The sequence below is a fragment of the Borostomias antarcticus genome, assembly GCF_949987555.1.
Source record: "Borostomias antarcticus genome assembly, chromosome: 15".
NCBI classification, from domain to species: Eukaryota; Metazoa; Chordata; class Actinopteri; order Stomiiformes; family Stomiidae; genus Borostomias; species Borostomias antarcticus.
This window is the reverse complement of record NC_140248.1, coordinates 8,800,495-8,822,408: the sequence shown is the minus strand read 5'-3', so window position 1 is coordinate 8,822,408 and position 21,914 is coordinate 8,800,495. Positions and strand designations below refer to the sequence as shown.

Sequence of the window (21,914 nt, the reverse complement as noted above, 5' to 3'; positions counted from 1 at the left end):
TCAAACTTTACTCACACAATACCACCCATAGATAGTATGCTTATCTGTGTCCTGCCCTAAAGGGGGTGTGTATGTGCGTGTATGCAGGCAGGCTGCTGGTTAACTACAGCTACAGTATGTGACTCGTAGCCTGACTCAGCCTCTGGGTTTATGTGCCCTGTCCCTTTCAGGGCTTTTAGCCTGTCATTGCTCATGATGGTGATTCATTGCATGATTGGCCCATTACTGCAGCTTACCCATCTCTCTTTGTCTTTTTACTCGTTCTCTTTGGCTTTTTTCACTCTGTTTTATAGAGAGAGAGAGAGAGGGCTCAGAGGCAGGAGGGATACACTGACGGAGTGGCTCATCCGTCTCACAGCTCTCTGTTAGCTTGTTTCCTGCTTGAACAGACCCTGCTGATGGGTTTTAGCATGTGTGCCTGCGTGTTTGTATGCATCACTCTTGTGTGCCCGAATGGCCACCCGGCAGCCCATGTGAATGGTTTTTGCTCTCTATCATCAGGTAGTATTGTACTTTTGCTCATCCATCATTCCCCCGGGAGAGAGAGAGAGTGTGTGTGTGTGTGTCTCTGTGTTTGCTCTCGTGATGGCCTTGCCAGTGTGTGTGCTCTGCTCCATCATCACCAGTTAGGTTCTGATCTCTCCTCCCAGTCTCTGTGATCTACAAGGCTTCAGCACCATAATGTGATAATAGCAAGTGTCAGCTGGGTGTCAAGTGTCTTATAAGTCCAGCTTTCAGCCACATACTGTCTCCGGCCACACTCCCAACAACATGGACCTCAGAACCGTCACAGGATGCAGACATATACTGTACTAATGCCATTATAGCACTTAGGGTTTCACTGTGTAACTGGACGTGATATTAACATCCTCTGGTGAGGTTCACCCTTTCCCCTTGGCCACTGTGTGAACAAGTCAACTGTGAATGTTGGTTGATGAGCTGTGCAGTTCTGGGACAGTTTCCTGCCGGCCCCTGTGTTTGCTCAGCTGTTTGTAGAGGCTGACTGTGACTCCTGATGAAATCGTACAGTTATCAGTTATCATAGCTCTTATCTACTTTCCAGCTGGATTCACGTTTATGTAATTGTATGATGATCATCTCCATATTTTTTTTCTACTTCTCTCAGACTCTTATTCTCTCCCCCTTTCCCTCTTTCCCTCTCTCTCTCTCTCTCTCTCTCTCTCTTTTTCTTTCTGTCTCCTACTCTTTCTGGTTCTTTCAGATGACCAGCTCTATCTTTTGTGTGGAGTGAGACGTTTCCTGTCGCTTGATGCTGTGTTTGCTTTTCTGAGCCTGCTCCCAGACCGCTGTTGCTGTCAGCTGTTATTCTAACATTCCTGGCCGCCCCCTCCCCCTTATCCCCTCCCTGTCTCCCCCCTGTGTCCCCCTCTGTCCCCCGCCCCCCACCCTCAGGGTTGGACCAGACCAGGATGGGAGTCTGGACTGGTTGGAATCCCTCCTCAACCCCTCCCCTGTCCTCCCCTCCTGTTCATTCCTCCTCCTCTCAGCTTGTGTGTCATTATCTGAGTTTGTCCCTGTTATCAGGTGTGTGTGTGTGTGTGTGTGTGTGTGTGGGGGGGGGGGGGGGGGGGGGGGTGTGTGGGGGTGTGTGGGCGGGTGTGTGTGTGGCGGTGTTTGTATTTGGTATGTGTGTTTGTTTATTGGCCCTGGGTCGCTGTCTGTTGATCCACTCTGGAAAGAGATAAGCCACAATAATGTGAAGAATGTGACATGATCGTGCATGTCTACCGGCTGGAGAGGCACACAATAATCAGGAAGTGATTGATGAGTGAGGGACAGGATTCAGTTCAATTTCAGTCCCTCCTCTTTGGATCGAGGGGCAGGGAGATCCTCTCTCTCTCACCCTCTCTGGACCTTATAGCAAGACGGGCTTGTTATCATGAGACTGACTGTGGCTACCCCCAAAGAACAGCTTCTGCTAAAACGACAGTATCGTGGACTTCAGAGATCCTCCTGAGAATCTGAACCCATCAAGCAAAGTGTAGTCTTCATCTGGTCCAGACCAGACCTGCTGGATTGGAGCTGGTGACCCCCTCATTGAGCAGAAAGGCTCTCTGCCGTGATTGGGCCGCAGCAGCTCGTGACAGGGTCTCCGCTCTAAAGGGAGCCAATCAAAGCGATAGATGGGGTGTCTGGTCTACGGGGGCCTGTGAGAGACATCCCCGGGGAAGCCTCCGCCGGACCAGCAGCCGTGTTCCCAACGTGTCTGGCAGCACATGGAAGGGACACGGGGGGACACAGGAAATGGCTCTGTGTCCTACAGGGACCGTCACACTCAATGGAAGGGTGTGGAGAGGACACGCCCACCACCCAGAATGTCCTGTCCTATCTGGATATGATGCATGAGGATGCACACACGCGCACGCACACACACACACACACACACACACACACACACACACACCGTGCTGACATGCAGGTCTCACCCAGGGGTAGAGAAGTAGAAGAACATGGAACATATGTGTACAAGCCCCTCTCGGCACACAGCAATACAAGGATCCCTCAACACGCTCCCAGAAGGAAACGAGCTAACCTATTGATTAGTGTAGGGGGTCGATGGGGGAGGGTCATGTAACATTATTAGTTTTCATTTGTGTGTGGCTTCCTGTACTTTGGTGAGTCATGTAATGTCCCATTTCATGTCCGTAGCATGTTCTAAGTAGAACATTAGGCTGGCCCATTTCCTACCCCTGGAGGAGGAATAAGCAAGGTACAGATTATTGGCAATGTTCTCTCTCTCTCTTCCTCTTCTGTCTATCCCTCTATCTGTCTCTGTCTTCCAGAACATAGACGTGACTAACTTCAGCAGCAGCTGGAGTGATGGCCTGGCGTTCTGTGCCCTCCTACACACGTACCTTCCTGCCCACATCCCTTACCAGGAACTCATCAGTCAAGACAAGGTACAGAACCCTGCTGACACCATTTCTTTTTTTAATTAGGATGTTTCCGTGTCCCCAGGCCACTAAAATGGAATGTCAGGAGTGATGGCACATAGCGGGGAGAGGACACACACACACACACACACAAATCCAATCAAACTTTATTTGTGCATTTCATATACAGGCAACACAATACACTTTATGTGCAGAGAACAAAGGGGGAATGGACATAGATCCTACCTCTACATTTTCCAGAGGGAAGCAAACACACACATACTGCTGCTGTCAGGGTTCATCCTGAGTGTTAATTCAAACAGCTCACCATCAACAACAGAGAAGTACACTTCAGAGCCTGGGCACCGCCGCACAATATACGGGACAACTGGGACGTGCTGGCTCTGGCCTCAGGGAGAACGCAACACTGTCGCAATGACAGAGATTACCGCTAAGCCAGCCCATCCCAGGGAATTATTCAGTAGGCCTGTGTTGGCTTTAATATATGTTCTGCTGACTGACTTCCCAGTCTTAGAATCACGGCATTCCACTCTGTCTATGAAATACAATAAAATGTATGCCAAGCACATCCACCACGCTGGCGCAGGACAAAATGACATCTGATAAAGTTGAGGTCCGCACACAGCTACTCCACAGGACTATTTATTGGGTAAAAGGTGTCAACGTTTCGACCCGTGTGGGTCTTCGTCAGATTCCACTCTGTCTACTCAGCCGTCGATACTCTCTATCATGGTTGAATGTTCAGTAGGTAAATGAGCATGTAGTGGTAACATTCAACAGACACCCCAGAAGTCCAAACTACGGACCCATATGTCTTTGGCCTGCCAACCTCAGCTTTCAAACGCCATTACGTTCACATGTCGAACAACGGTCAGCCGTCCAAAACAAACGAAATCTGTATTAAACCGGTATTACTCTATTCTAAACTGGCTCCTCACATCCACATATGTGGGAGCCAAAGACTACGACGTTCATGGTCACAGTGAAGGGTCCCAGAGAGATCAGTGACTCTGTGCCCCCCCCCCGCCACCCCCCTCCTCAGACAGATGTTTGGGCCTGGTCCCCAGGGTGCGGGGCCTGGGTGTCCAGGAGGTTTATTTACGGACATATCTATCGATTTTTGTTGTGTGGATACTCTCTGTGCGGTAGAGAACGAGGGGGAAGACGGGGAGAAAGAGGAGGAAGAGTCTCATCTGTCATGGCAGCCTGACCTCAGCAGCTCTGTTTGTTTTTTCCTCAGGGTCGGAATCTGACGCTGGCGTTTCAGGCGGCGGAGAGCATCGGCATCAAACCCTCCCTGGTGAGTCCAGCCTCCAGAGGTCACAGCAACACCAGAGGAGCCGGAACCCGGTCCAGCGACAGAGACAGAATGCTCTGATTCGGTCCACTACATCTGGAAGATATTTAGTCAAATACAGAACGAACAACATCTTAGATAGAAGCCAGTGATGTTTTCTTCCACCGTCTCCGCGATATTGCTTGATTTGTTGCAATGAGTCCACTGCCCAATGGCCTCGAGCACGGATTCAAAACTCTTTTCTTAAAATCAACCGAACTTTTGTTTTACATTAATATTCTAGATGTGAATGTTTCAAATACATTGAATATTTTATAGAGCAATAGAGGAAAGTAGTAAAGCTATGCCACTGCCCCACCTGTCGCTGAGGGACACCTGTACTCTGGGTGTCAGGCATCCGAGAGAAGCTGCTGAGCACCTGGGGAGAGGCAGCATGTCTAGATGTGCCTGAGTGACATCTGTGCACACATGGATGTGATGTTCTGTTACTCATCCATGGACTTCTCCCTACACACACACACACACACACACACACAGCAGCAGCTGGTTCAAACTGAGTCTCTGTGGTGCAAAATGTCAGACTGTGGCACACAATAATGGTGTGCAAAGTATTTGTGTGTGTGTGTGTGTGTGTGTGTGTGTGTGTGTGTGTGTGTGTGTGTGTGTGTGTGTGTGTGTGTGTGTGTGTGTGTGTGAGTGAGAGAGAGAGAGAGAGAGACCCCGTTTACACCTTGCATTAAAATGCGTCTCATATCGAGATTGTTACTAGATAGTGATTAAGCCTGATTACATTTACACCTGGCATTAATATGCGTTTCGATTATCTTCAACCCCATCCGTTTGAGATCCGATTGACTCTGTCCAGCTGACAATCGAACGTCACATCCTGTTTATGCTTGAATATTTTTGTCCGACCAAATTGAGAGTAGACACTTTTGTCTCTTCTGGACTCCAACCTTGACCGGGATCCATTTTAATTCTTTCTTTGCTGGTCTGGAACCGGCGCGTTCCAACGGCTACGTATTTCCGCCCACGTTGTTGATATGTGGATTGAAAACGCATTTCCATTTACACTTATATTAAATGTGGTCGACATGCATCCCTGACCACCTCCGGAGGTGGTTTGGCGATCGGATCGCAATCGGTCCTCAAAACGTTTTGGCCACATTTACACCTGTATTTTTATCTGATCACCAAAAACACATTTTAATGGAAGGTGTAAACAGGGTCAGAGAGAAATACCGTTTCCATGAGAAAGCAGGCAAAAGAGTGATAAATAACAGCACTGCTATTTTTCAATGAGGAAAGTATCAACAGTTTAGGTTTAATGTCCTGGCAACTCGTCCTGTAATGTCAACAACTTGATGTCTTGAGACAGTAGTCGTTGTGACCCAATAATCTGTCTCGGGGGCACGTTAATTCTACTCCACACACACACACATACACACACACACCAACACACACCAACAGATATACTGTAAGCGCCTCGCATTCAGATGATTAGTCAGGCCATCCATACTTCCGACAGTCCTGCATCTCGTTGAAATCTATCAATTTTCATTTATACCCTCACATTCATTAATACCCATATAGTAAAGCCTGTATGTATAGCTCTTTAGCTCATAAGAGGATTTATTTACATTGTTGTTTAAACCCTCCTAGCTTTTTGTTATATAATTGTTTTAGGACACTGGCAGTACTGGTCCTTCGGAAGCTAACCAGACTTGACAATGTCATCATCCCTGCCCTACAGTCCTCACGGGCAGCTTGCCTTCAGACTAGGTCTACACTAAGAGCTATGTGACACTTAGAGCTATGTGACACTCTCTAGCAGTTGGTTGTTGGGGACAACATGGGAGACTGAAGTGCACTTGGATCTTTGCCTGGTTCTTAAAGCATCTAAAATGTTGAAATGACTCCCAGAGAGAGAGAGAGAAAGAGAGAGAGAGAGAGCTCTGAGAATACACAAACCTCCAGGAGACCTACGCCCTAGTGAACTGAGGCGCTGAGAGAGGGTAGTAATGCTCAGTGTGAATCTGAAGGAAGGCTCACTTCACAACATCTCGTGATAACAACAAGAGTCCCAGACACTGTGGCTCCAGTGGGATGTCAGGGTTGCCACAACGTTAGAGGGAAGTCCGCACCTACTGGATGACAAGACCAGCCATTCTCAGGCTTTATGAGCTACTGTAGGCAGACACAAATATTCACCAGTCATGGGTTCTTGATGTGCCCATGAAATCCTCTTGTGCCCAGAGAGTATTTACGCCTAGTTGACTGCCCTTGCTGTTATGTAAGGCTGACCCAGGGCAGTCTGCTGGAGGCTGGCTGTCTCCGGGACACCCGTGTCTGCCCCTCTCTCGTCAGCTCTGGATGGATCTGGGGCCAGCACACTGGCACACTACTGAAACTCACTGAACCACTGAGTCTGAATGGGTCTGAATGATAGGATGATGAAAATCAATCATGTGATATTTATTTTTGGATAGTCCGCACTGTGTTTATTTATAGCGTAGTGTAATGTGATGTTTGTGTGAAATGTCCCTGCCGGTACACTGGGAGCATGTCATTGACCTCTGTGTGTCTTTGTTTCCCACAGGACATTGACGAGCTGATGCACACAGACAGACCAGACTGGCAGAGTGTCATGCAGTACGTCTCACAGATCTACAAGTACTTTGAGACTTGACCAGGGAAGAGGAGGAGGAAGAGGAGGAGGAAGATTGGTGGCACAGCAGCACTTTCCGCCGGTCCAGACCCCCCCCCACCCGTTTCTGTCAACAGGGAGTCCTGCTGTGCTTTTCTCCTTTAAACAGACTGAGTGGACTCCTCTCTATCCATCCCACCCCACTAACCCTTGATAAGGACCCTCCTGTTGTTTTGAACTTTGAACTGGCTTGGAGTTGCTCTTCCCCAGCTCCTTCGTTCTGGTACGGTACAGTTGACACTGTTCAAATGCTGTTAGGGCGTTTTCACATCAGGTACGATTGCATACCACGCCGGAGTATGATGTTCCCCTCCCCACTCCCCCGCCGGGCAGCTTTCACTTTGCAATGTTGTTCCGTACCCGAGTATACTTCGTCACCATCTACGCCACTTTTTTTTTTGAAGTGGTGAGATGGGTTGTTACTTGGTAATAGTAGGCGAACTTGTTTTTTCCCCGATTATTTCGCATCAGTTGAGCTGCCAGACTTGCGCACCACATTGTGGTATTGCTGTCTGACTTTCTTTATTGGCACTGTTCTGTTATCCTACTGAATCCACGCGCATGTACAACAAGTACTCTCTAATTGATGCATAAATCTCTGCATTTTTGTGTGTATTGTCCAGTTGTGACTGTATATTTTCATCTGCCCAAATTTGGAGCAGGCATTTAATTTCTTCAGTAGTCCAGAGTGATCCTTTCGCAGCTATGTTTGAACGGGACAGTCGAATAGTTATGACGCCACATTTGCAAGCCAATCATACATAACATTATAAATAGCAGTCCACTTCCCTGTTTGGGCACCATTGCCTTCACACCTGGTGCATACCGTGCTCGAGTACACATGAACCGTACTCGAGACCACCTTTTCAAGTTGGCCGGGGCCCGGGTACTCAGGCACGGTACACGTGTGTTCAAACTGACCAACTGAGAACTGACCAACTGACTTTGGGGTCAAGTGTACTCAGATCTGGGCCTGGGGTCCCTAATGTGAAAGCACCCTTAGAGTACTCTGCAAGTAAGATACATATATCCATATCAAACCTTGTTGTTAGCACTTAAGATAAGCAAAAAAGGAAATTGCTGGAACTATTTTTTTGATTTTTCTGTTTAACTGTTCAATGTATTATTTTGAAATGCTACTTTAAAAGGAAGAGCTTGGTTTTGCATATTGAAGCTTTTAAATATGCTTAGTTCTTCAAAAGGTAACAATTGCCTATTTTGACTGAGTTATTAAGGTGCCATCTGTGATGCTACACTAACCAACAATTACCAACACGTCAGTAAATGTTGCTCTGAATAGTTTTTTAGATGAACACTATTTTATGAAAACAGATTGATACAGAGTGTTCTAGCTGTTTGAATGGTTTAGGGCTGACGGAATCAAATCACTTTATAATGTGTCCTATTTATTATTAAATAAAGTTTTGTTGAGCTTTTGTCAATCATCACTGTTTTCACAGTCAATAAAGAATCGGGTGCAAACTTGCTTCACCACACTGCTAGTCTAGGGGTTGACCTACCATCGTTCCTCACCACGTGGAGGGACATAACGGGAACATGTTTTATGACTGCAGAAACACACTGAAACACTCACCTATGATCCAGGATAACAGGCCACACACAGCAACAGTAACCACTCATCCACATAGAACCTAGTATTTAAAAAAAAAAAAAATGTTATCAGTGTCCATGTCGGTGGTTTTAGGGTTGTCCTGGTCATTTTATTCCCAGAAAGCCAATTAAATCTGTGTCAAGGTTGTAAAAATATTTGTGTATGGAAATATCGAGAGGGGGGAATGAAAGGGGGGAGCGTGTGTTTGCCTCTTTCTCTGGGCTGATTGTCATTCTTCCATGAATGCATATGTCCTATAGTCACACACGGTGCTGTATACACTGATCATTCAATTGGCCATTAGCACAGGTCAAGAGATCAAAATGTTCCCGCACACTTACATTTAAAATGTGTTTCAGTACTAGACCTTCATCAGACAAATACTAAATTTGATTCAGGCTATATTCAATTACATTTGGATTGGAAGTTAGACAGTAGGCTATATGGGGTCTTTTCGCAGCTTTTGATTCCCTCTGCTACGCACCTTCCGTTTGAAACAGATGTATGAATAAAGGGATGGTTTTGTCCCACTAGTTTTATGAAAAACAGATAAAACATTAACCTGAGAGCGTATGGATTGGAGCGTACTAGGTTACTAGGCTACTCGCTACGCGCGTACACGGTGATGCTCATCTGAGATTGTTAAGGGCACGATGAGTGAAGTATCACTAGATATCTTTGATTCGGGGCGTGGCTATGATGTTTTTTCGCTAGTTGAAAACCTGTGTTGAGGGAAGTTCTGAGCCATTCTCCCACCACCGCTCCAGAGTCATGAGGGAGCCACGGGACGCGCAGCCAATATGTGGAAGTGAGACGATCGAAAGTTAATGGAATGTAGCCTGCAATGTCAAGAGTGGTAAGTAGTTTAAATGCATTGCATTGGGCTTGATCTTTCGATTGCATAAGAGATTCTATGATATGTAACATGTGAGCGTGTTTGAAAAGAAACATCCTTGGTAGGGAAAGTAGGAAGCAAACTAAAATGTTAATGATTGAAGTGTTTTTAGATTTATTTAGATACATTTAAAGATTAATTATATAGATTCACATAAGATGTTATGAATTAAAATAGCCACTTATTTTCTTTCTCTTTTCACAGAATCAAATCATCCTTTGGGAATATTCTTGGATTATTGAAAAAAAAGTCATCCCGTTGGACCATGGAGCAGTGTCCCTCATGGCACTCGTAGGCCTACTTCTGACTAGCGACTTAATAGTGTAAAATACCTGCAGAGATGGCTACGTTCTACATAGTCACTGAATTGATAATTGCCGTTTTGTCCATATCCGGCAATGTATTGGTTTGCTGGGCTGTCGCAATCAATACCACTCTGAAAAACGCTACGAACTATTTTTTGGTGTCTTTGGCAGTGGCAGATATTTTGGTTGGTTGCCTTGCCATCCCATTTGCCATAACCATAAGCATCGGTATCTTTTTGGACTTCTATGGATGTCTTTTCCTCTGTTGCTTTGTTTTGGTACTGACTCAAAGCTCAATTTTTAGCTTGCTTGCAGTGGCAATCGATAGATATTTAGCAGTCAAAATCCCACTAAGGTGAGTACTGCAAAATTATTATTTTTTAAATCATTAAGTCCTATCGAATTATCTGATCCATGTTTTATTAGTAACTAATATAAATAAACTTTTTTTTATATATGGGAAGTTGATCAAACTTGAACTGTTGATCTTATCATGGTTATCGTCCTATAGCATGCCCCGCGCTTTCCTGCTGTTCAATGGCCGTTACAATGAATGATTTTGGCCTCCCCATTGATTCTTAAGTATAGGCTACTTTAGATTCTAAAGTACACTGATAATACTGTACAGCTTATAATGCCTAATGGCCAATTTGTCCTGCACTAGGCTTACATCTATCTTCATTCACCCAAATCAATAGTTGTGTTTATGTTTGGTGTCTGGTCTAGTAGGCTCATGAACTGGTAAGGTCCCACTAGCCAGGGAAAACGGGTACTGTAGACTACACTGCAAGAAATCATATTTGTGCCCTCTGCTGTGACCATTCTAAACAGGGACACCTTTTTTTTTAACACAAAACCCCATGAGTACTGCTGCTCCTGAAAAACTCTTCATTTTAGTTGCTTTTTACTGTCTGTTTTAGAGTGCAGAAGGCAAATTTCCATTTCATTTAAATGTAAAAAAAGCTCTTACCTTATCCTGGAACTTGGACTTACAGAAGGGCTACAGCTCCACAACACCCCTCCGTTTACCCTAAGTTTAACACAGTTGTGTGACTGCTTCTAGATACCAATGATTGTCTTTGTGGCATATTGCTGGGTTGATCTATCGCAATAGATATCCCTTCCCTCTTCTTCATCTTAACAGGCGAGGTACAGTAACTGATGTGTATTTTAATGCAGATTATTGCTGGAGCCTGAGGCACAATAATTAATCACACCCTCTCAGAGCCTGAGACAATGGAAGACGCTTTGGGATCAATACCTGGCCACAGTGTCCTTTGACTGACAGCAGGTCATGGCAGCAGCAGACAGAGCTGGCTGTGACTGTGTACCGGGCAAACTCACCATAGCATTCTGTAGAGGACATAGACCACTTAGACTGAGACAAATTCCTAGTATGTTGTGAAACTACATGGCAATATATGTTTCTGATTGGTTGTTTTAGAACAGATAGGGCGCTCACTGCTCTCAACCTGCAAGGTGTTTAAAATGTTCAGTTTCTCAAATTAAAGGAGTAGGCTAGTAAAGGGAAAATGCATGTTTAGCCGTGTTTTAGGGTTACTTGTGACCATATACAATGGTTCAGATCAAAACGTTGACAAAACTAGCATTTTCGAGAAAGTTGATAATTGCTCTACCACCGTTTTGGTCATACAATGGATGTGGATGGGCATCTTGAAAAATCATTCAAAAACATGTTAAACCCTCGATTTCAAAGACAAGAAACTCACCGAGGGTGTAATTGGTGTCTTTCTCTCTTGTCTATCTCGAAAATGCTAGCTTTGTCAACGTTTTGATCTGAATCATTGTATATGAACACAAGTTACCCTAAAACAGGGCTAAACATGCATTTTCCCTTTACTACTCCTTTAAGACATTGGCATATTTTGCCCACCGTAACATATTTGGAGGAGAATATCTGTCTCTGAATTGTTCAATGATTCATTGATCTCAATGTTTCTTCCTTTTTCTTTCTCTCCATCGACAAGGAGAGAAAAACTTTTTCCAGTTTTTCTCTTTGCACTATTGACACTATATGATTTACAGTGGGAGATGGATTCCAACCCTCAACTAAAGCACTTCTTTTCAATCCTTGTTAAAGCATGACATTCTTACTACTGCATTCTTTGGGGAAAGAAAACCCAAAACATGACTTCTACGGTTAAGCCTCGTTCCAGCCTCACATTCACATGACAATGAGAACAATGTGTGACAATGCATACACTTATATTACTCCTCTATAGCCATTTTGTGTGTGCCTGCGTTTGAGAGAAAAAGAGAATGGTTGACTGGATGTGATCACATGCTACATGTATATTTATGTGTGTGTGCATTGTCATTTGTGGGTACGTGCAAGTATGCACGTGTGTGTGTGTGTGTGCTTGGTGGGTCTTTAGTCCTCAGGGAGATTGGTTGTCTCTCAGAACACAGTGTTTTGACAGCTGGCTTCTCTACAAGTGAAGGGCCAGACTCTTCGGCTTCTGTGAGATGGTGGAGACCTGGCTGAACCTGGTACATGGTCTCACTTCAGAGACGATGTTTCCTTTGCATGTTTCTTAGAAAAGGCTTTGTTTTTCACACCGGTCTTGTCTGCTGGGCAGATTGTGGTAAACCATGTTCCAAGTGGTAGGCTGATAGACCTCGGAGAGATTTCCGCTCCCTCTCATACTCGCTGTGCATTCTAAGGGCCCCAGTGGTGTACCATGCTCAGAGAGAGGGATTATTGTGTGCTGGTGTGGCTGCGAGCCTATAGCCTGCTGTGACTAAAAAACTTATTCAGGTTCCCATTTCATAAGTTGCCAACCTGAGTCATGGGGCTTTTGCCTGTGTTGCCTGTGACTGTAACCAGTCACAAGTGGTGATGATGCTCCTAGTTGTGCCTCGGCTCTAAGTATAGCTTTGTACCAGACTGGCCTCTAGGCGCAGAGGGAACAGACAGTAGTAAATGTGCCTCAAAAAAAGACATCAAAGATGCATGGTAGCACTCACCAACCATCTGATTCCAAGCTCATTCATGCTCTGAGGAAGGCCTCTGGCCGAAACGTTAGCATGATCCATTGACGGCAAAAATAAAACCGGTGAAATAGAGGATCTGTCCATTTATCTTTTATTGGTGAGTGCTACCATGCATCTTTGATGTCCTTTTTTGATGTTCACAATTTTGGTTTAGCACCACAACAAAGTTTATTTTTTGAGGAAGGCACATCTATTTCTATTGCAACAATAGTACATGTGCCTTTTGCACACTAGCTCACTCCAAGAACAGGATTGTTGTGTACTTACAATGCGAAATCAAAGTGTAAATCCTATGGGTCACACCAAGGGCATCAAGCCACCTGTTGTGCTGAGTGTGAAGCCGAACTGTGGACATCTTTTGTTAAAGCCAGACGTGATTGTTGCGTGATTGTGACTGTGGACATCTTGTGTTAAAGCCAGACGTGATTGTTGCGTGATTGTGACTGTGGACATCTTGTGTTAAAGCCAGACGTGATTGTTGCGTGATTGTGACTGTGCCGCCTGGTGTGGAAGATTTTTAACTGATCTAGTCAAAAAGGATTTGCCAAGATTCGCTCAAAGAGGTTAAGTCTGGTTTATTGAGAAAACATACGAGCGCAAGGACTTCAGGACAACGCACGTGAGTGGTTCATCCCACAGAAGTGCCCCAGTCTGGTCTTGCGCAGCCTTATATTCAAGCAATACACAGGTATGGCGCTTCCAGGATGTGATTGGCTAACCCATTGTACACGTCATATTAAATGGCAGGCATCATCAACAGTGGTCGAGAATACAGACACGTGACATGAGAAAAAGCGGTAATTCTTGTAGGGACAATGGGACAAAGGATGGTTATTCTGGAGCAGACAACGTCTAGGTGTGTTGACCTCCTGGAGGTCATCCTGTCATAAATAAGATTAGCACAGCTATGTGAAAGGTTGAGGGAGGTGGTGAGGTGGTGAAACTACAATTTCTATGACACTGGCCTGTGAGGTCTGTGGCCCCCTGACGGAGGCACAGGGACCGAGGGGTTAGAGAGGGATGTGTGGGGAGAGGAACGGAAGAAAGGAGAGAGAGAGATGCCAGCGTACTGTCGTCATGCCAGAACTAATCCCTTCAGCTGTCCATTCATAGGCTCTCAAAGAGAGTCGGAGAGAGAAATGGAGAGTTAGAAAGAGTTAAAGTTATATGAAATACATGGAACTATGCATAGTTGGCTCCAAAATTACTGGCACCCATTACAGGCAATGAACAAACAATATCTTAAAGCAATACATATTTGGACCTTTACAAACATGTCTGGTGCTAATTCTCCAATTAGATTTACTAAAAGTAAGCTGAATCGTCCAAACAGTCTACTCAGAAAGATAATACATTGACATTTATTACCTTTTAGAACTCGCGCCCCCGGGACGCAGCATTCAGTCGAAGTGCGCATGCGCAACGTTGTGCTTAAACAACACAGTAGTAGCTAACTATTCCGGCGTCTATGCGTTTTTTAGCTCAATGATATCATGGCGGAGGTGAGAAAACTGAAGTGAAACATCAAGGAGGAAGCCAGAAAAAGACAATCTGATAACAATACGACAGTACGACAGTGCACTTACTCGCAGAGCCTTTGGGGGCGCAGTTCAGAGAAAACCAGAGAAAATGCTATGTATTGCTTTAAAGAATTATAAACAATAAAATTATAGAAAAACTCCAAATACCATTTGCATGTAATAAATACTTAACTATATTCTGAGCAGTGTCAGGGTAATTATTTAAAAATTCTAAAGATATGGAACTATTGAAAACCTCATTAGTAACTTACTAAGAGGATGCAACTCCCCAGGATACTGAGGAGGGTGGTGAGAGAAGCAACAAAATCCCCAAGAATCATTGAGAAAGAACGGCAGGCCTTGGTGGCATCTTGGGGTCCCCAGGTTTCAAAAAGCAGCATCAGACACCACCTCCACAAACACAGGTTCTTTGGAAGGGTTGCCAGAAGAAAGCCTTTTCTGCCCATAAGACACAGAAGCAAGTGCTTGGAGTCTGCCAAACGTTATTTAAATTAGGACTGAAAGAATGTGCTCCACACAGAAATGGTTCCGTGACAACAAAATCTATCTCAGTCGCCAGACCTCAATCCAATCAAAAACCTGTGGGCTGAGTTGATGGCAGTTGATAAAGTAAGTGCAAGCCCAGAATATGAAGGATCTGCCTAGAGCAATGGTCCAAAATCCCCTCAAATGTAATTTGGCAGCCCAATGTGTGTGTGTGTGTGTGTATATACCACATACACACACACACACACACACACACACACACACACACACACACACACACACACACACACACACATTACACCTACAGGAGCTTTTATGATATCCCATTCTAAATTCATAGGCATTAATATGAAGTTGGTCCCCCCTTTGCAGCTGTCACAGCTTTTACTCTTCTGGGGAGGCTTTCTACAAGATTTTGTAGTGTCTGTTTTTTTGCCCATTCATCCAGAAGAGTATTTGTGAGGTCAGACACTGATGTTGGACGAGAGGGCCTTACATCACCAAGCGTGCCAAGCGTTGGATGGAGTGGTGTAAAGCATGCCACCACTGGACTCTGGAGCAGTGGAAACGTGTTCTGTGGAGTGACGAATCACGTTTCTCTACTGTATCTAGCAGTCTGATGGACGAGTCTGGGTTTGGCGAATGGTTGGTGAGGTGAGGTTGGCGTGGAAGAACTTGACTGGCCCACACAGAGCCCTGACCTCAACCCCATCGAACACCTTTGGGATGAACTAGAACGGAGATTGCGAGCTAGGCCCTCTCGTCCAACATCTGTGTCTGACCTCACAAATGCTCTTCTGGATGAAAATTCCCACAGACACACTCCAAAATCTTGTAGAAAGCTTTCCCAGAAGAGTGGAAGCTGTTACAGCTGCAAAGGGGGGACCAACTCCATATTAATGATTGGGTGATACGATGATAGAATGGGATGTCATAAAAGCTCCTGTAGGTGTAATGTGTCCCAATACTTTCGTCCATATGTATATATGCCCTGTAGAACAAAGGGGGCATAGAGGGGCAGGACTCAGGGATGAATCATTTAGTGTATGAGAGGAGGATTCCAGGATATTATGATAATACAGAATACAGCTCACAGATATTTCACTGGTAAATTTACCACATTTAAAAAAGTACATCACTTCCTGTTGTGTGCCTTCCAGTAAATGATGTGCCTAGCAGTCAAGCTGTCACACTTGTTCAATGATCAGTGATTACTACTGTACATGTGAACCTGGCAATTGTAAGCAACTTTAACTCATTGCCATACAGAAGCTTGGAATATATCTTGAGGCCAGCTTATATGGTGAGAGTCAGAAGGACTCTAATGTGACACAACACGACACACCTCAAATGGAGTATCAAACAGCCTCTGTGCTCACAGTCACACTGTGTCGATTAGAGATCTATATTTACTTAATCAGATTCTTCAGTCTTGTGCCAAGGGAAATAACCGCCCTGACACACTGTTAAGCCATTTTTAACTACTGTTGCTCAATCTGTTTTGTAGATATTTGGAAAGAATGTGTCGGTGCCAGTGACCACAGTTATGCTTTGTGAAATACAGTATAATAATAATGATAATAATAATGATACAACATTATTTGTATAGCACCTTTCATACACATAAATGCAGCTCAAAGTGCTTTACAACAGAACAGAACAAAAAACGGGATGGAAGATAAAACCAAATAAAAAGACAAAGATAAGAAATCAAATAAAATACAACATTTTAAAAAGCTTACCAATACAATATCACAAAGCGTAATTAGAGTCTGTTCTATTCCCTTGCGAACCGTGCAGCACATGTTTGTATAGCTATATACAGTATACACCCATATGCAGTACCACAGCCAGTTACCTTCTCTGGTTTGTAGTCCAACATCTGTCTAATACCTGAGCCATTTACCAATGTTCTGGATATCTTAATGGTCCTGTATATATAATAAGTGTGTAAGTGTGAGTGGCAATACAGTAGATGATGTTAGTAAAATAGTAAACAACTATAAAACTAGAAGGGCACTCGGAGCGTAGACCTCCATCCATGATGCATGTCGTCAGCATGTGCAGTGATATTAAGGTACTGATACTTAGAGGCTACAAATGTTTAAAAAAAATAATACTGGTTGTCCATTAGCTAGGGTTGGCCAAACAGGTGCTCTTCAGCTCTGCTCTCTGATGTATCTCAGGTACCTAGCTATTCTAGCTAGATATGACAGGACCCACAGCATCTAATACCGGTAAAATAGCTAGTTAGCTAGCTAGCTGAATCAATCATTCCCAGTGTGCTCATATCGTTAAGCTCTGATAGCTAAGAGCTAACTAGCCATGGATGTACTAAACATTGCAAAGTACCCGTATGTGCTGGTCTGGTCTATCTGGCAGTGTTAACGAAAGTGAAAAATAATGAGTGGATCCGCCCCATGATTCGGGTCCACTCCAAAATGTAATGGGCTCTTCCTTGGCCCATGCTACACCCCTCCACCGAGTTTCATAAAAATCGATCTGGTAGTTTTTGCATAATTCTGCTGACTAACAAACTAACTAACACACACAGCACCAAAAACATAATCTGTCTTCGTCCTGTCTTCGTAAACATGTTGCTAGGGCACGACAGCTGTGTTCGGAATCGCTCCCTCGTTCCCTCACTCCCTATTCCCTATATAGGGTTCACTATGTAGTGAACTACCTAGGGAATGGTTTAAGGAGTATTCGGACACTACACCGAACGTCACAAAAATGCGTCGGTCATTCGTGTGATGCAGGCGGATGCGCCCTCGTGTAAACAAACAAGTCTAACAGGGAGCATTCACGCTGCAGGTTGAGATGTACTCACTCAGGTAGTATCGGATTTGCTTTTGTGTGTTCATTTTGAATGTTAAATCCCAAATAAAGTGTTGAAATTTAAATTCTAATCATGTGCATGTGTGGTTTTTCTACTTTGGTCCTGTCTGTTAATTGCAAGATGTAACGTTGGCTATAGCCGCGCTACCTAGCTAGCTATGAAGCGCACGATCAAGTAACATGTTTACAAACATTACATGTTTACGATTTAGCTCCGCAAGCTAGAGTTCCTTAAGTTTATACACGAAAGTTGCCGCCGCCATCCTCCGTTCACAGCCCTCTTCGCGAGACAACTCAACTGCATTGCATTGTGGTATACCGGAGAAAATGTAGGGTACATGCACTGTACCCTGGAAATCAAGGTGACTTGTGGGTAATAAATAGTGGACTATATAGGGAACGAAAATTCCGTGGAGAATTCGGACACTACAAACAAAATGGCTGACGCCCTATATAGTGCACTATATAGTGAATAGGGAGCGATTCCGAACACAGCCTAGGTGTGTCTGTGGCCGATTTGATGTCAACAGGATGTGAGCACATCAAAGCAGCGTGATAAGAGAAATGCTTTCCTTTTCACCACAGTGAAATATTCACCTCTGGGTGTGTAGGCTGAGGAAAACTGACCTGGTCCCTCTCTACCCACCTCTGGGCAGTTAGGCTGAGGAAAACTGACCTGGTCCCTCTCTACCAACCTCTGGGCAGTTAGGCTGAGGAAAACTGACCTGGTCCCTCTCTACCCACCTCTGGGCAGTTAGGCTGAGGAAAACTGACCTGGTCCCTCTCTACCCACCTCTGGGCAGTTAGGCTGAGGAAAACTGACCTGGTCCCTCTCTATCTGGTGGTAATGTGCTTAATGGAAATATTTGATTATGTCTATCCCATTGGTCACGCTGGATGAATAAGGTGCGGAAACTGAGGACATCTGCCTTTGCCTTTCTTGATTATCCTGCTCATTAAATATGATGACTGGATATATTACAGTACATACTGCTATCATCATATCTTATCTTTGGCTCACGGTGGCATTACATTTTTTTCAAGTTGAGAATTCCATTTACAGGGGCTTCAGTTTACATGTAGTCACTGTAGCATTTACAGTAGACTTCTCACTACAAGTCTCAGGTCATAGTCTCAAGTCAAGTCTCCCTCTCTCCTCTCCTCTCCAGGTACAAGGAGCTGGTGACAGGGAAGAGGGCCAGAGAGATCATCGCTATCTTATGGATCCTGTCCTTTGTCATCGGCCTAATCCCCTTCCTGGGCTGGAACCGGAAGGAGAAGGCATGTGAGGTCAGTCCGCCCAACAGCAGCTCTGTAGGGGACAACTTCACAGACGGAGCCCCCGTGGCTGCGCTGGACGACGGAGCGCAGTTTCTGACGAGCTGTAAGCGCAACTGTCTCTTCGAGAGTGTGGTCGACATGCACTACATGGTCTACTTCAACTTCTTTGGCTGTGTGCTTCTGCCACTGCTTATCATGCTGGGTATCTACGTGAAGATCTTCACCGTGGCCCGGAAGCAGATGCGGCAGATCGAGCTCAAGTGTGTGGGTAACGGGGACAGTTCGCACCACAACCTCCTACAGCGGGAGATCCGCGCCGCCAAGTCCCTCTCCATCATCGTGGGCCTGTTCGCCCTGTGCTGGCTGCCCGTCCACATCATCAACTGCCTGACTCTCTTCTATGGGGCGCATGCTAATAGGTTTGTTATGTACGTGGCCATCATGCTGTCCCACTTCAACTCAGCTGTCAACCCCATCATCTACGCCTACCGCATCCAGGACTTCAGGAACACCTTCCGCAAAATCCTGTCACGCCACTTCCTGTGCCGCAGGGAGGAGCTCTACCTCAGCTCCAATGGCAGCAGGCGAAACCAAGACCAGATTCACATGACTATTGACCCCTTGCTCTAGGGGGCGCTATGAGGGGTGTGTGACTGCGAACCCCCCCCCCCCCCCCCCCAATACTGTATGTGTTAATTTTATTGTATTTTAATCTTGAATGCCATTTTCTGTGAGGATAGATATGTTTACAGAACAAAGAGGGTATAATATGTGAAGATAAATTGATACATTTCAAATGTCTTGAATGTGCAGCATTATTTATGAATCGCACTGAGTATCAGGGGCCAGGTGGTAAAATGCAGACGAGTCTTATTCAGCCTACTTTTACTGTCATGAAGGATTCTTTTTATTTTGTTGAAGCTGACTGGATTTGCTGGACTGTGAAACTGATCCACTTATGAATTCATCACTATGAGACTCTGTGGTGAAATATTTATCACTACACATCATATCACAGTTCAAAACCACTCCTTTTTCTAGCCTCAACTTTGAAGAAAAATATGAGAAAAGTGTTCAACCATTGTCTGGTTATTTATTTATTATTATTATTATGTAGTTGAAAATGGAGAGACAAAACAATATTATGTAAATCTGCATTAGGCATCCTGAATGAGGTGTGTGCTGTACTTTAGTTGTGATTGACTCCAGTAGACAGACATACTGCAGAGGAAACTCTGCCCAAGGAAAAATGTATGCAGGAACTTTTTACGACTGAACATGTCGTGATAGGACATACCACATCTACTGTACAGTAGATGGCTTCATTTGTGCACCAATTGAGTGGTATGGTCTACTTGAGGTCAGCAAATATCATGGTTTCTGTATTTAAATGGGGAAAGCTCAGGAGTACCTGTATATTCAGCTGGGAGCCTGAGTTATGAAATACATAAATAAAATTCACTGAGGACATAAAGGTTTGGACCTGTGGCAAACAATTTTCAGCACTCCTGTGAATTATTTATAGACATGTTTCAATGGCTGCTTTTTACAAGATGGCAAATCATGGGATTTAACCCCATATGAATGTCATATCTAGCTCTGGCATCACTTGGAGGTCCATCTCCTAGCCCCCACAACCCTGTGGCCCACACAGCTCGGATCCCCACTCTGGTGTGCCCAGCTGGTGGTTGGCTGTGGCTCAGGAGGTAGAGCGGGTCGTCTAATGATCGTAGGGTCGGCAGTTCGAATCCGGCTCCTCCTGTCCACATGTCGAAGTGTCCTTGGGCAAGACACTGAACCCCAAACTGAGCTCCCAATGAGCAGGCTAGCACCTTGCATGGCAGCTGCCGCGATTGGTGTGTGAAAGTGTGTGGATGGGTGAATGAGAGGCCATTGTAAAGCGCTTTGGAAAAAAGCGCTATATAAGTGCCGTCCATTTACCACTACAGGCAACCACTCTCATCTGTTTCCCTATAGCAGACACAAGAGGCTGGTGTCTAAACAATCCCTGAAACATGCCAGACTATTAACAGTCAATACTGTCACCTGACCTCCAAACCACTCCATCATATCAGCTAAGACTCCCTCAGTCCATTACACAAATAAGCCATATCAGGTCCCACTGTTGGATGAAATGAGGAACACTAACATGATAGGTTTTGTGAAAGGTGGAACCAGGTTCGAGTGGTGACTGTGTTTCACTATGTTTGTATGTGTGGTCACTTGTGACACATTACTGTAACAGCTTTATTCAAATGATCAAGCTCTTTGCCAGCCGATGCTGTTGGAACTGTTTCTAGGATGTGATGGTCCGCATTTGCATGTGTACACTACACTACGTTTGCAACTCAAGAGACCCTGATTTAATATGACCCTAACATTCCGTTTGTGCTTCCCCCGACCAAAAACAACAATGGTTTGACCACTGCATGGTCAAAACATGAAAATAAAAAATGCACTGACATTTTAGGTTGCTCCTAAATCCAATAGATTTTTGGTGTGCTTCTTGATTGTGTTGGTTTATATGTTGAGTGGTGTTTTTAAGGTAAACTTTTAAGGTAAAGCCTACAAGACAACTACAGTATTTCATTTGTCATTTCTAAATATGTTAACTTCAACACACATCACCTCTAAATAACTTCCAAGGGCTTAAATAGGAGTGTGCCAAACTTCAAGTACATTCCAATGGAGACATCTATTCTGCACTGTACTGGTATTACTGTCCTTGTGTGTGACGTGTTTAAAGAAACTGTAGGTGTTAAAGCTTCTACAATCTAGTGAGTGATTGATGTCAGACTATTGCCTTCCAATGGTTTAGAGAAAACCATTAAAGAACAACTTAATCTAGTTTTAACAATCCCGCCTTTCATTCTATTTGTACATGTTTGTACATGTTTGTACAGTACTGCCACTAATCAACAAAATGTCCACTGGTCACAATGATGTTAACTGTTTCCCTGCTCAAGGGATATTATTTCACTCAAATTATTCCAACTGTAAACCAATACTGCTATTTAAC

General features: G+C 44.5%; 2 protein-coding genes across 2 annotated transcripts in view; both read left to right on the top strand.

Annotated features, from left to right (window-relative positions):
• specc1 (sperm antigen with calponin homology and coiled-coil domains 1) overlaps positions 1-6,901 on the top strand; it is a gene marked incomplete at both ends in the record, with an annotated part of 52,680 nt that extends 45,779 nt beyond the window's left edge. The window contains 3 exons of the mRNA XM_084449397.1: positions 2,805-2,921; positions 4,156-4,215; positions 6,812-6,901. Coding sequence (XP_084305523.1) covers positions 2,805-2,921; positions 4,156-4,215; positions 6,812-6,901 — 267 coding nt within the window. The remainder of the gene's footprint in view (positions 1-2,804; positions 2,922-4,155; positions 4,216-6,811) is intronic.
• Positions 6,902-9,766: 2,865 nt separating this feature from the next.
• On the top strand, positions 9,767-19,525 carry adora2b (adenosine A2b receptor; the record flags this gene model as incomplete). The annotated part of the gene is made up of 2 exons (XM_084449534.1): positions 9,767-10,086; positions 18,784-19,525. The coding sequence occupies 2 exons, from the start codon at positions 9,767-9,769 to the stop codon at positions 19,523-19,525; spliced, it is 1,062 nt and encodes a 353-aa protein (XP_084305660.1).
• Between the last annotated feature and the right edge of the window lie 2,389 nt (positions 19,526-21,914).